At 44.1% G+C, this 14382-nt stretch overlaps 1 protein-coding gene across 2 annotated transcripts in view; it reads right to left on the reverse strand.

Moving 5' to 3' along the window:
* LOC123988617 (protein trachealess) overlaps window positions 1-13333 on the reverse strand; it is an 87801-nt gene extending 74468 nt beyond the window's left edge. For both annotated transcript variants that reach the window (XM_046289312.1, XM_046289311.1), the window contains exon 1: window positions 12193-13333. In XM_046289312.1, the coding sequence (XP_046145268.1) occupies window positions 12193-12509 (317 nt within the window). In that variant the 5' untranslated portion in view covers window positions 12510-13333. The remainder of the gene's footprint in view (window positions 1-12192) is intronic.
* Window positions 13334-14382: the final 1049 nt, after the last annotated feature.

Here is a 14382-nt window from a genome sequence, read left to right on the forward strand (position 1 = left end):
TTAATTCAACAAATTTCCGACGGCATTAAGGGAAACCCCGTGGACATGGTGGTAAAAAGTTGCAACGATTACACCGTACCGAAACGCAGCCTGGTGGCAAGAACGCGGCAGCAGGAGGAAAGCCATGGTTTTTCTTAAATATCCCCGTATTCGGCCGTCTTACAAACGGATAAAAAGCTGAAGCTTTGGCTACGCGGGTCTGTTCGCCGTCTCGTTGGTACGGTACTTCAGTTACATCGAGCGTACCGTGTGTCGATCGACACACGTGTCGAAGACGAGACGAACCGAAGCCCCGCTGGAGCCAATGAATAATACACAGCCTCGGCACAATTAGCCTTGCCGTTTTCAATTTAATCGGCGAATTATCAACCCTTCAGGGAACGACGACTCGTTCCCGCAAGAAAGGACTCCCTCGTTCCCTGTTCACCGCTACGAACCGCGGGGAGGAATACGACTCGCAGCAGGTAGCGAGACGCGCAAAGAAACAACGCGAACAGCACTCTTTCGCCGTCTCCGCCAGTTTATCAAGCCGATTTCATCGATACTATGATAATATAGCTAAGATTATCAAAGGAAATCGATGAATCGAACATTTCATAGCTACCGCCTTTTATTTTTCAATAAAAATTGTTGTTTTCTATTTTTTAATATTTCAACATGAATTTCTTTCTGTACGAGAAGATGATTCGAATGCAATATTTGATCTCTAACAGCTGCACAAATGATTAATAAACGGTGCATGAACTCTTGAAGCGATTAGTATTCATTGAACACGATATTTACCGTACTACCGTCGTCAATCAACCTAAGCACAATGAGTATTCTGATTACTTAATGGCTTCATACACGAACACTACTGACCTACTCGTTGCAAAATCTTCGACCGTTCGAATAAGTAGAAACAAAAGACGTTTGTTGAATAAAGAAATGTCATTTTTGAACGTAGAATCAAGTGGACACGATGAGAACCCTCGTTCAATACAGTCACATTCATTCTTTCAATTGGTGCTGCTTGTTTGAAATTGTTTACGATTAAGTCGCGTTCACACGAAAACTTACTTAAAAAAAATTCCTTTCTTTTTGCTCTGCTAGTCTAATTATGCATAGGATGATCATCAACTGTGCATTCCTGACCTTTCATTTGATGGTATTAACCCTCGTTAATTATACCAGATCCACGATTACCATCGAATCGCACTTTTTTCTATTTAAACACGGTAAATCAATTGTTTGAGATAATCTAGATTCAATTTCAAGCATAAGTACAACGAATTCTTAAATGGAATAATTCCTAGCGTCCTTGGTCTCTGGAACTGAAACTCGACGAATTTGGATAGGTGGAAGACGGGACGAGAGCGAAGTGTTAAATGCTTTCTCGGGACAGTTTAATCAGAAGTTCAGCCTAATCAGAGGTTCGCGCTCCGGCCGAAAGCCGCGTTTGCACGGACGCTCGTCTACAGTTGTACGCGAACGTTAATCGTGACGGTATGCGACGTCGACGACGACGACGACGACGACGACGACGACGAACAGAGCCGCCCACACGGTCACTTGACCTCCCTACGCCCCCGTATCTCTTAGTTAACCTTATCAACTCGATTCAACTCGACCTAACCGGTGTCGGGCCGATGCGGCTCCAAAGCAGACGAGCTGCTTACCTACATTCGCGTTTCTCTCCTATCACCAGCCGTAATATTACCTGTAACCCTGAACAAACACTCGTCGATCGTGTTACGTTATTGCAATAATTTAATGTAGAATTCACGGAGCAAGAGAGAAGTAAGAGGAAACTTACTGGCTAATATTTCAGAACGAAATCGCATTTTAACAAAGAAATCCGAGTCCCCTTGTTTCTACCAGCCGTGAAATATCGCGACAACTTCGACAGCGAGCTTGGTCGAGTTTGTACGCGTTCGAAGCAACGGCGCAAGGTTCTCGACTGTCTCGTTATTATCTCGTTTCGCGCGAGTAATTCATTTTTATGTGTGTCGAAGTTTAGCACGGTGATTCACGTGCGCCTCGTATGGCACACATTTCAAGCTGTTGCTTGGAAAGTGTAAAAAATTATTATACATCGAGAAATTATTTCTGTAGCATATGCAAATTAGTTTCGCGTAACAAGGACGGTGTCCGCGGAACGGTCGCTGATCCTTGGAGGATCAGGACAAAGTGCAAAGGGCGTCGAAAGGGCTCGGGGTATCAATCTAATAGTAATGGGCAGTGATGCCGAGCGGAAGATTTTGAAATATACATTATGCGGGGATTATGTTTATGCATGCGGGAAAGGCGGTGAGAGCATTTTTCTTTTGATATGCCTTTCGCGCCCGCCGCGAGAAGCATCTCCGGTGCCGTTGGATGAGATTTGAATAAAAGTATCTGGGCCGAGTCACTCTGCCGGGGAGCAATTCGCCAGCTGCTTTTTACAACTGCGTGCTCTCATTAAATATGTATAGATTCGCGCCCCGAGCATGTTCCCCCGATTCGGCAGCCTCCTCGCTTTCTTTCTCTCTTCTCCTCTTCTTACGCTTCTGTCGATAATAGAAGCCGCGCGACGATTACGAAAAGCATATGTTTTAAAGATTGCACGCCGCCAGCCAAATATATCGTGACTGCTATCATTTCTCCAACGCTAACTCCGATTCCGTCCGATAAATCACTGACAGAAAATTGTCGTTTCTCTTGTTTTATCCGAAGACGCGAGAAAAATCGGAGTTAATCGAAACGAGTACCATTAAATTGATCTTCATTAATTATCTTCGACAAAGGAGAGTACAATGAAGTTTTATTACTTCCTTCGTGTACGCCGATAAACCTGACGATGCTCGATCTCGGATTTCGAATAATTGCGAATGATCAACCGTGTGATCGAAGCTTTTTCATCGGGTATCGAACGTTTTCGAGTTCGATTAACTTCGCCAACCGGTCAGTCAATCGCTAGGTAACGAGGACACGTGTAGCTCTGTAACAGTACGCCGATTGTACGTATAAAAGGTATCGACTCTCGTATAGAATAGTCTTCGTGATCTTATCGTCCGCGATTCCATGTAATGCTAATGGACGCATGGTAGCCTAATATGTACTTAAACGAAAAGGTTAATATGATAGCGAGATAATGCGCGGACATTAAGGAGAGAAGTACGAGCCAGGACGGACAAATTATGAGAAGAGAAGCGAACTCGACGAAACAAGATCTCGTTTGCTGGCCGAAGGTGAAGCAAAGAAAATGTACATCGTTCAGGCAACTGTCATTGAACGACCTCCTTGGTAGAGATCGTTCCCTTTAACAGGGTTCTTCGTAAAATCGAACCCTTTTTTTATTCTTTCGAGAGATTATCAATCTTTAAAACACGTTTAAAAAGCTTCGATTCCGAACGTTTGCATTTCTGGCGAAAAAGGAGAAGAAAATAAAAATAGAATCGAACGGAGCAATTTAGCGGGTTTAAGTGTTCTCGATCTTTTATTAAGACGCAGTGTCGCCGGTGGTTTCATTTCTTCGAAGAACAAATGGGCCGCAAGTTATCACCCCGAGAGAGAAAGAAAGCGCGACCCTTCCATTTAAAAAATGTAAATTTGTTAATGCAAGATAGTGGGGGCGTGAAAATTTGTTCGACTACCCACCCTCCTACCGCCCTTCGACCTTCTTCCGTTGGCTCGCAGGCACCCTATTACCTGAGACTATTATCCAATACAAAAAATCAAATAAAGTATGCTAAGTTACGCTTCGAAGACTTTAGGGAGTCAGAGAACTGTCGAGGGGTTGTAGAAACATTTTTTCTACTCCCTTCGCTAGGGCACCGGCTCCGGGAACACCCATCGGCCACTTACACACTTTCTTCGTCGCTTCCTATTAACTTTCAACAGGGTGTAAGAATTAAACGAGTCTTAGAGCCTACGCGGCGATTTATAGGCGGACGAACGCGAAATTGCCTCCTCGAAATCCGACAAAATTCTGATACGTTTTTCAAACCGGAATTTCATCCTCCCTCTCATCATCGGACGAGATAATTATCGTGTTAATGTAACAGACTTCTTTTTTCTTTGTCTCTTTCTTTGTAATTCAACCCTTTGCTAATTTTAAATTTTATAATCTATAAAAGACATTTATTATTTAGATAAAAACCTAACGAATTGGGCAAAGTAAACAAGTTGTGCAATTATTATATTCCAGATGACAAAAGAAATTTATGAAAGAAACGAGCCTCAAAACTGTTCTCATATCGTCTAAAAGGATCTAACTTTCTACTAACAACTAGGTACGCACTGAAATATTGAAGTACCGATTTTCTATCGGTCGTTGCATAAGCTGTAATAACGTTGACGTAATGAGATCAGAAAAAGGTATCTAGTCCGAACGCTAAGAAGCACAACGCGAAAGTTTGATAAAAACTCACGTTTCACGCTTCAATAAGTTTCATTACTCATAGCTGGCACATATCAATCGATGTACTGTTACGAGAAAGTGTAAAAAAGGGAGCATAGAAATTCCACCTTAGAAGCTATTGTCATAAAAGTCAACGGGTTGTTTGATTTGAAAAACTGATTCGAACGCATTCGTAACCATAGGTGAAAAATAATTAAATAATTCTACGTCCTTTGGTAAATTAACGACAAATACGGTACTTTACGACTGAAAAGTTCAACCGTTTGCGAAATTGCATTCCCCCTGTCGGAACCTTGACTTCGTCGATACGGTTCTTGATTTATGGGAAATATCGAGCAACCAGCAATAATTGCTGGTATTTCTCGAGAATTTAGCAGGAATTAAAAAAAAAATGTCTATTCAGTTACTGGTCCGCTTTCTTGTTCGCGTTAGGTATAACCAGCCATGGAATACCGGTAGCCAACACCGAAACATCCAGTTTCTCCGACTGTTTGACAAACATTTTAGGGGCATAGGGTGCTGGGTGGTATGCGTATCGATTCTTTCTTAGAATGTGAAAGTTTCTGGAATTTCGCTCCGCAGCGTGTAAACGTTAATTAAGAAACGCTAATGATAATAGGAGGAAGTATTAGAGCGGGGTAGCAAAAAGTAATCCTGTAAAGTTGTCGAATTATTTCAACAGGATCCCGAACGGTGAACTCTAAAACACTGCACGGCCTTGATACCAAAGTGCATCGAAACAAAACGTAGCAAAGTAGCGTTGCAAGGTGCAGGGCTCCCTTTTTCTGAATGGGCGTTTTTCAAACTAATTAAAGCGGATATTAAATCACTTCTGCAGCGCACACCCTTCGGTTTCACTGACGTACGACCCATTAATTAACGTTTCCGATGCTGAAGAATATTACTTATCCCCGTAGCTCAAGAATCAGTCTCGAGATGTTCTTTCAGTCGAATATGGTTCGCGAAGATTCAGAAGAACTTCCAACGACATTAATCACAACTTGTGTACCATTCGGAAAGTTAATCAAACCTCTTCGTCGCTTCGAACGATTATCATCCCTAAAATGTTTAGAGATCGCGTTTTTCGGCAGAGGTCTCGTTGTCGATTCGCGCAAGGCTCGTTTTTCGCCGGAGACACGGTCGAATTTCGGGAAAAACGGAAACGAAGGGGAACCGGCGTTGTACCGACAAAGGACGAGGATCCCTCGGGAGGCACGGCACGAGTGGGTCAGTGACGTCGGGCACGGGACAGCGTACACATCGAGAGGAGAGGAGGACGGGCCCCCTCGAGAACGATCTTGACTCGAGGGGAAGGAGCGTGCGAGCGAGCGAAAGACGCGGCAGGGCCGCGGGCGAGTTGTATAATATGAACGCGTCGGACCGCGGCGCAGTTTCGGCAGGCTATAATCAATTCTGATTGCAGTCCAGCATCGCAGCGCGATCCACTGGCCCGATAGCTGAGAAAAAAGTTCGCGCTTCCAACTACCGGGCTCCACCGGCTGCCTGGCCCGGGACGAGGGGGACCGAGATAGACGAACGGCAGGAAAAAAAGAGACACTCGATTAAGAAGAATGATCGAAGCACAAGAAAATGGGGGAGAAAAGGTGAAATGGAAAAAATTGCGATATAAGTAAGAGTATAAAAATAAAAGCAGAAGATTCTCGAGGTTGTATCGCAGCGTGAAGAAAATGAAAATGATTGAATAAGACGGTACTCGTCGGGGCACGTACCCTTATAGAAACCAAGAATCCGTCCGGAGGGTCGGCGACGCACGGTACTAGACTCAGTTTCGAGAGAAACTTAGATTCTTAAAATTTGAACTTAGAAATTTTTTTCTTAGTCCTCAGGTTCTTCTTGACTTGAAGAATCCGTCCTTGAGCTAAGACCCAACCCTTATTTCTCAAAATCTCTAACTGATTGTTTCATTCCAAAAGTTGATGCACATGTGCATTTCGAAGAGGAACCAGTATTTTATTTATCGATTGGCCAGCAGCCAGCCTGGCTACGTTCGCAAAGGGAATCTCGCGACTATCACGAGGATAAAAGAGAGACGAAGGAGAATCGGCCCGAGCCAAGCCAGGAGAAACCAATCCGGGCCGAGTGTCTCGGTTCTTCGGCTCTGCCTGCATCGAATGGTTCGGGGAACGGCGGAAGAATGCATCCATCGCATCGGATGCATCGGTTGCATCGATGCAACAACGGCAGGAGCGTGTTTCTTACGAGCCCTTTTTTTCCTCGAGCTGTCCTTCTCGCTAACGTAACACGGCTTTGTCTTTTCCTCTTTCTCTGCTGGGTCACGCGAGCGTCCGGCCCCATTAGCAGTTGGACGAGCCATCATTCAATAACGCTCTCAATGCCTGTGCGACCGTGTCTCTCCCGTGTACGTGTGCATATCTCGGACACGCGTGTCGTCGTACCGCTGATGATCGTGCACCAGTTTCAACTGGTAGGCTCGACCATCAAATTCGGACCCTGTCCGCCCGATGCGACTGCGCTTGATGCACCGATCTGGTTCGATCTGGTGCATCTTCGACAGAAAAATTGAAATACCTAATAATTGCCCAATTAACCGTGTGCTAATTTGAATACTTCGAGACTTCGATGATGTATTTATTTACACTCGCTTGATCTGAAGGTATCAATGCGACTGCACTTGATGCACCGATCTGGTTCGATCTGGTGCATCTTCGACAGAAAAATTGAAATACCTAATAATTGCCCAATTAATCGTGTGCTAATTTGAATACATCAAAGCTTCGATGATGCTAGTGCTTATTTACACTCGATTGATCCGAAGGTATCAATCAGAAACACAATGTAATTAGAAGCTCGATTAAAGATTGCGATACGATCGTTGCTTCACCAGACACTCGTTCGTTAACGACATCACGCTTCTCCCTGTCACGAAACTTTAAAGTCTGATGACGTCTCGCGTCACACAGACATTTACTGTTACCGTCTCTGCTCACTGCGTCAATCTCCAGACGAACTGTCAGCAGATCCGTTGCGTACACATCCGAAGGCATGCAATTTAACTCCGAACGCTACGCGATCGACAAATGCAGATGAACGAATTATATATGCGTCGGATTACAATTTACATTTCGTATCTTAATTTGGAGTCAATGAAATGATCAAGCGAATGCTTTTAATCGTTGTACATCGATGACTGTTATTTTCTGAGTAAGCTTCTCAGCATGGACGATTTGTTACTATTAAAATAAGGTTCGTTTAGAATAGTTTAAAATCTGTGTTTGCTCGAATGATTTATGAACTGATTAACCCTTTCGTATTTATCATTTTGTCACTCTCGGCACGCGTGCCAACCGGTTCTTCCTCACCAAGGTTTTCGACAAATTTCGTGAAAACTGACAATGAATCACAATTTGAAAAACGTTCACTTAGGATTATTAATCAAAATCTTGCTCTAACATTCGATAAAGCGTCATCTAAAAATTGATAAAGACATCGTCACTGTTTGCTGAATACGAGACGCACAGTTCACGGACGTGTCGCTCGTTGCTTAATCGAATTTGTTTAAAACCTGCGACTTCTCTATACCATGGCACATTTCGACATCCGGCTAGGCTTCTGAGTAACATCATTATCGATAAGATCAAAGAAACCCGGTTTACCCGAGTTTTCAGTGGAAAGTAACCAGTCGAGTCGGTAGCAGTACACGTTTCCACGACAATGAAATGTCGCCTGTATACGTAACTTGCTCGGAACAGAAGAAACAAAGAAACATTGAGCAACGTATCTTTTTAAAATAAACACTTTGAAATTCGAAGGTAGATTATCCGAGGCATCGCTTCATACTTCAGACAGATAATCGAAAGCATCGATGTCTGCTTCAACAGACATCGTGAGACAATCCAATTAAGAAGAGGAAAAAGAGCGACGATTTTCGAGACTGTTTAGTCTAACGCGAGTATCGTAGTATTGCATCTGTCAATAGAGATTCGAGGCCATCTTGAGTACCATGGACTCAAAGTGTACTGACAGAGATACTCGAGGTACGACACGGCAACAAGTGGTACTCGACGCACCGCTAGGTCAACATCGTCTGCGTACCCTGTGCTTCTCTGTTCGATCCGAAGACGGGTCTTCTTTTCACCAGACAACTTCTGCGACATTATACTTCGAGCACCACTTCAATCTAACCGTGAAACATCGTCGCGAAGTCATCGACGCGAGCAAACGAGCTTCGACTTCGCCGAAGACTCGTGTCTTCATTTTATAATAAATTAAAAATTTTCGATCAAGATATTTTCTTTGAAGACAAGTATCGAATTGAAGCAAACGTTCTTCGACTTCTCTGAAGACTCGTGTCTTCATTTTATAATAAATTAAAAATTTTCGATCAAGATATTTTCTTTGAAAAAAACTATCGAATTGACAGGTTTAGATTAATTAATTAGAAGAGTAAAGCATGATTATTTCAACGACGAGAAGAAAAGAGATACGCAGTCGAGGATGTACAAGCAGAGAACATTAGTTATTTATTTTCAACAGTGGGGCTGCTGGATAATTGATAGCGGAATGCTAATAACCTGGACGAGGCACGTATTATAATAAGTTTCTTGCCTGCCGCTTCTTCTGTCCCGTTGCCGTTCTCGCTAACGCTGTCGCCAGCGATCCCCTTCTGTCAGCTTATCACGCCGATGCTAATTAATCGACGAGAATCTAGCCGAACGAGGACAAATGACGGGGTAGTTTTTCATCTCACCCCTAATATGTCGTATCCAACGATTTTATAGGGTGTTCGCGACAGCGTTTAACTTCTTATTGGAACGTTTGATGAAATCTTTCAAGAAACAGCGATATTCCTGTTTTCCATTACGAAGATTAATGTTCAGTGATAAATTACGAGATAAAATTTTGTATGAAAGGTAAACTGTGAGAATGTTGCTTTTAATTGGAACGTTTAATGAAATCTTGCAACAATGTTCGAAAGACCAGTAATTAAGGGATTTAATATCATTTATCTGTACTTCGAATGAAATATCTTTCACAAAAATTTTCTAATTAAAAACAAAAGATCGCGTGGATTGTAATTGAGCTGGGTTCATAGGGTCGCGTTTACGTTGTTTCGGTGTAATTTATACACGAGGCGAGCAACAGGTTAATCGATTTGGAAAAATCGCGAGAATAATAGACGATCGATGCATAAATGATACAGGGGAACGATTAATTCAGTACTATTGAAAACATCCGAAGCCCATTTGCCGGTACACGTTTCCCATTCGCTCGGCTGAATGGATTTACGACACGAGACGTCTGAAAAATTCGTAAAAATCTTAATACAATTTGCTAGGAGATTAAGCCAAGCCGAGTGTATAATTACAACGAACCGTTCGTATACTTCCTTTTCAGACCGGCCACGGGATTACGTATCGCCGTGTACTGCATTATGGAGTGTGAATAATTATAGTACACGGTGCAACTGATGAACGAGTGTACGCGACGATTAACAAAGAACAACTTCGCCGCTTTTCGAAACGCTTCCTCCTCGTCCAGTGTAAAAGGAAAAGAATAGGGAAAGAAAGAAAAGAAAAGAAAAAAAAAAGGAAACTGCTATCGTATCGAAACCGGCTATCTCGATTAGATCTTGTATCGAGCCCTATCGATCCTCCTGTCAATTACGCAGAATCGTATATATCGAGCCGCGTCAATTACGGAATACACGCCTTACACGTGAAATAAACATTGTGCAGTTCAGACGAAGCTGTGAAAAATGTAATTGCCGTTGCAAGCTGCCCTCTCGGTAAAGCACCGTTCGCGTGCGTCCCTTCCAGTGTAATCTAGAAAATTGATAACACTTCCGAGCAGTTTGCACGCCTGCATTACGGCCCGAAAATTGAAAGTTGCTTCTGATCGATGAGAAATTACCTGGCAAAAATTTCGCTGTTTTTTTTTTTTTCTTTAACTATTTCACAGTGTCTTGAATTCAATTTTATGGAAATAATCAAGTTGGAACTATAAACCGCACCGTGATCGTGATTTAACGGAATTAATGTAGAATTAAGCGAATTGAACGAATCACCCTTATTTTCCCTCCGATCGTTTCATCTAAAACTTGTCATAATTAATTGCAGCCTCGTCTGAAAACGATCGAATCGTTTCGATACAAGATAAACTTGTCCGTTCGAAGTTTATTAACGCACACGAGGTCTGAAAAGGAGTTGGCTTTATAAATATTATAGGGGACACGCGTGTGCAGACTCTGAACAGGTTTCGCGGTACAAGAGGTCCCCGTCAACTTTGCGTTATCAGCTAACCAGTCAACGCGGACGAAAAATTTCTAAACCTTTGCTTTCAGCTTTCTAAACCGCCATCTTTCCACCTTACCGTCGAATCGTCGAAATCTCGGCGAACAACTGGTTACGTGTAAATTACAACATCGTGGAATGTTCCTTCGGCGACAACCGCTATTTGTCGGTACGATACGAAAAGAAATAAAAGCTCGGGATCGTCACGCTCGTTGGTGCGTGCGATAAACACATTCCGGTAGATCGGTAAACACACGGAACTGAATAATTTATGAAGCTCGGATATAATAATTAAAGGAGCAATAGCTGGTTACGCGGTTTGATGCGCGATCATGCATTTTGCTTCGGGTTTAATAAAACGTATACACTGCGTAAACCAACTTTCCAGGCGAACTTGCAGCGTTATTACGTGAAATGATATGTCCCTTGATCGCGAGTAAATTACATGGAACACGCGAGCTTCGCTCGGTTCTTTCGGGAGATATCGAAATTGAACCTTCGTTGACAGGGCAAGCTAATTGTAATTATTCATTTTTCAATTGAAACTTTCCGTTTGCTGCCTTAACAAAAAAATTAACGTAATATCAGTCTTTTATTATTGAAACAATATTTCAAACGCTGGATAGCAAATTTGGTAAAATGGTACCAGGAATGGTGGCTAGATATTAAATTTGGAAGTCTGAAGAAAATTCTGAAATTTTGTCCCCTATCAGTTATTCAATTACTATATTAAATTTGTGGTACCGATCATTGATGACTCGCACGGTAAGTATTCAAGGTGTTAACGTATCCCGTAATATCGTGAGCATGCTCAACACGTAGTCGCTTTAACATAATTTGACACGCGGTAAGAATTCACCACTGTGCATAAATAAACGAGTGAAAAATCGAGAGAAACATCGCATCGCTTCCTCTTTTTTTTCTTAGATGACTCGTATTTTCCAACCGTGTTGATTATTATTTAATGATCGAACCGATTAAAACGAGCTACTTTGTAATTAACTCATTATGAAACGCGACTCGCTGACAGGTGGTAATTTGCCGTAATAACGAATGATTTTAAGGAGATCGAAGTTCGGTAATGTAACTGCGAAACGTCAACGAACTTGATCATCGGTGTAATAGGAACTAAAGGGTTCGGTATTTAAGCAAGGTGTTTGCTCGAAATGGGTAAACATGGGAGTATTCGTTTAGCAGAGAAATATTTACAAGGTAAATTTCCAGACCTAACATTGCCTACCTATGCACTTATCCACGCATCAAATCCGATATGGAAACAAGGAACTATACGAATTGTAAAAGGACCAATGTGTGTATTTGCTTGTGTCAAATGAAATCTCTTCGAAAACCGACGAGTTATGTAATATTTAAAATTTCAGCGAAAATTCTTTTTTGCTATGATCGAGGTTCAAAGAACCAGATACCGAATGCCAACGATTTTTATAGAAGAAAAAGAAAAGTCATTAGTGATGTAACAGGTGTTACCATTTTAATGTATAACTTCCCTAAGAAAATTTTGTATTAGTGGGTTCGACTAACCTGTAGTAAGAAAATCCTTGATGAACGTGAAGATCCATAGGCATGGCGGGATGCGTTGTCCCATGATGTGCCGGCGCGGGGGTGTACTCGCCGCCCGCGGACAGGGGCGGCTGCATCATACTCGCCGCAGCGGCCGCGTGGGGACCGGCGAGCATAGCACCCCAATGGAAACCCGGTGCACCGGGCATCGCCGACGGATGTTCCAGCTCGAGGCCGCGGTGACTCGTGGAGGGTAACGCGCCACTTCCGGCCGATCCTCCCGCGATACCAGCGGCTGCAGCAGCACCGCTTCCGGCGACACCGCCGCCGCGGTGCATTAACCAGCCCTCCACCACGAACGTCAATCTTGTCCGTTCGTCGAAACACCTTGATCGCTCTTCTTGTTTTCAATCAGCCACCAGTTTTCCCTCCTATACCGAGGGGATGATCCAACGGACACGCGCACTAAAATCCTCCTCCTCCTTCTCCTCCTCCTCCTCCTCCTCCTTTTTTTCTTTATCCTGCTCGTGTTCACCACGCTTGCGTTTACACAACAATAACAAGAACAAAAATGAATGGAACCGTGTACGGCATCACTTGACACACTGTCGATGACACATGACGATCGGTGGTCCAAGGACGGCGCGAGCCGGCGGCCTCTCCGAGAGCCTGCCACCGGCCCCGGAACACGGCTCACCGGGCACTCTCGCGATCCACTCGCGAGCAACCAGCGCGGATGCAACTCGGTTCTACACGCGAGTCTCCCTGATGATCCACGTCGTCGTCGCCGGCGCGCTCCTCGCCGGATGTTCACGGTTACGCGGGGGAGACAGGTGTTCCCTAAGGTTCCTCTCGCGAGCCGCTGCAGCTGGACGGACCCGGAGACTGGCGCAGCCTTTAGCTCGGCCATGAATGACTCGCCGTGCTTCCAGCTACTTCGCGGAGGCGGGGCCTACTCGCGCCCGCGTGACACCTACCGCCTCCACCCTCTCCCTCTTCGCCGCCCTTCGCCCGTCATCCTTCCTCCTCCTCCACCCGCTCCCTGCCTCTCGTGCTCTGCTAGCGGCCTCTCGGCCCCGCTCTCCACGCCAGCTGCCACCTCCACGTCGAAAACCACCACCATCTCCGACGTCGATATCGTTCCTCCTGCAACCACGCGACCATGCCGTCCTCGATTTTCACGAAAACAAACGGGATTTTCAACGATCGAGGATGATTTTCGATCAGGGTGAACAGAGGGTAGTTCGTGGAGTAGGAAGGCTGGTTAATCATTTCTGTATAGGAATAGAAAATTTGAATTAGAAAATTTCCAAGTATATTATATGTAATTTGAGTGATTGGGATAATAAGTTTCCAGGTGCTTTTCGCGCGGAAAAGTCGTGAAACTCGCGAGGAAACGCCTCCGATCGGGAGGCGAGGAAGGAAAGAGCACGTCGACACCCCCCGCGAATCGACCGAACCCTAGACGCAAGCTCGCCCCGACGTAACACTTGTTGAGCCGTTTCACCCCCCGCGACCGACCTCGTCCCACGGTGGACATTTCGCAAACGACCTAGGGATGTCCGAAGGAATTTCTGTTATCAGCTTGGATCGGATCATACGGGAGACGACTTCTTGTTCGAAGATGATTTATCTATACCTCGAGCGAAAAATCAACCCTAGTACACCTAAGGGCAAACTCGTTTATACCTTACACATTGAAATAAAATAAAAAATAAGTTTAAAAATTCAATATTTTGTTAGTTACTTTTTTACCAATTAAACCAAAACAAACAAATTACATCAACTTCGAATCTCCTTGAGAGAGGATATACATCGGACGCAACCAACCCCTTTCTCACCCTTTTTCAGCCCCATTAATACCATTCTCTAGCTACGTATCCGCGATAAGCGTACGCGCCAGGCAAATTATTACTTCTAATCAGAGATTCAGGTACGCGAATGGAAAATAAAAGCGCAGGCCAGCCGGCAAGGTTAAATCACCCGGCACTCCGTGTCAGCTCCCTCCGGTTGTAACCGGGCAGGCTACAATAAAAAATTTAATCAAAATGCCCTCTTGGTAATTTACAGCTCGCCCAGTCTCAACCCTTTCGACTGGCAAGGGTGAAAGGGGTTGGTAAGATCTTTGCTCGCCTTTAAACGAAAGGCATGATAGAGAGAAGAAGAAGAAAAACCCCGTAGGAGTCATAGAGGAGCGCGACACAGACCATT

This window comes from Osmia bicornis, chromosome 2, assembly GCF_907164935.1.
Source record: "Osmia bicornis bicornis chromosome 2, iOsmBic2.1, whole genome shotgun sequence".
Lineage (NCBI taxonomy): Eukaryota > Metazoa > Arthropoda > Insecta > Hymenoptera > Megachilidae > Osmia > Osmia bicornis.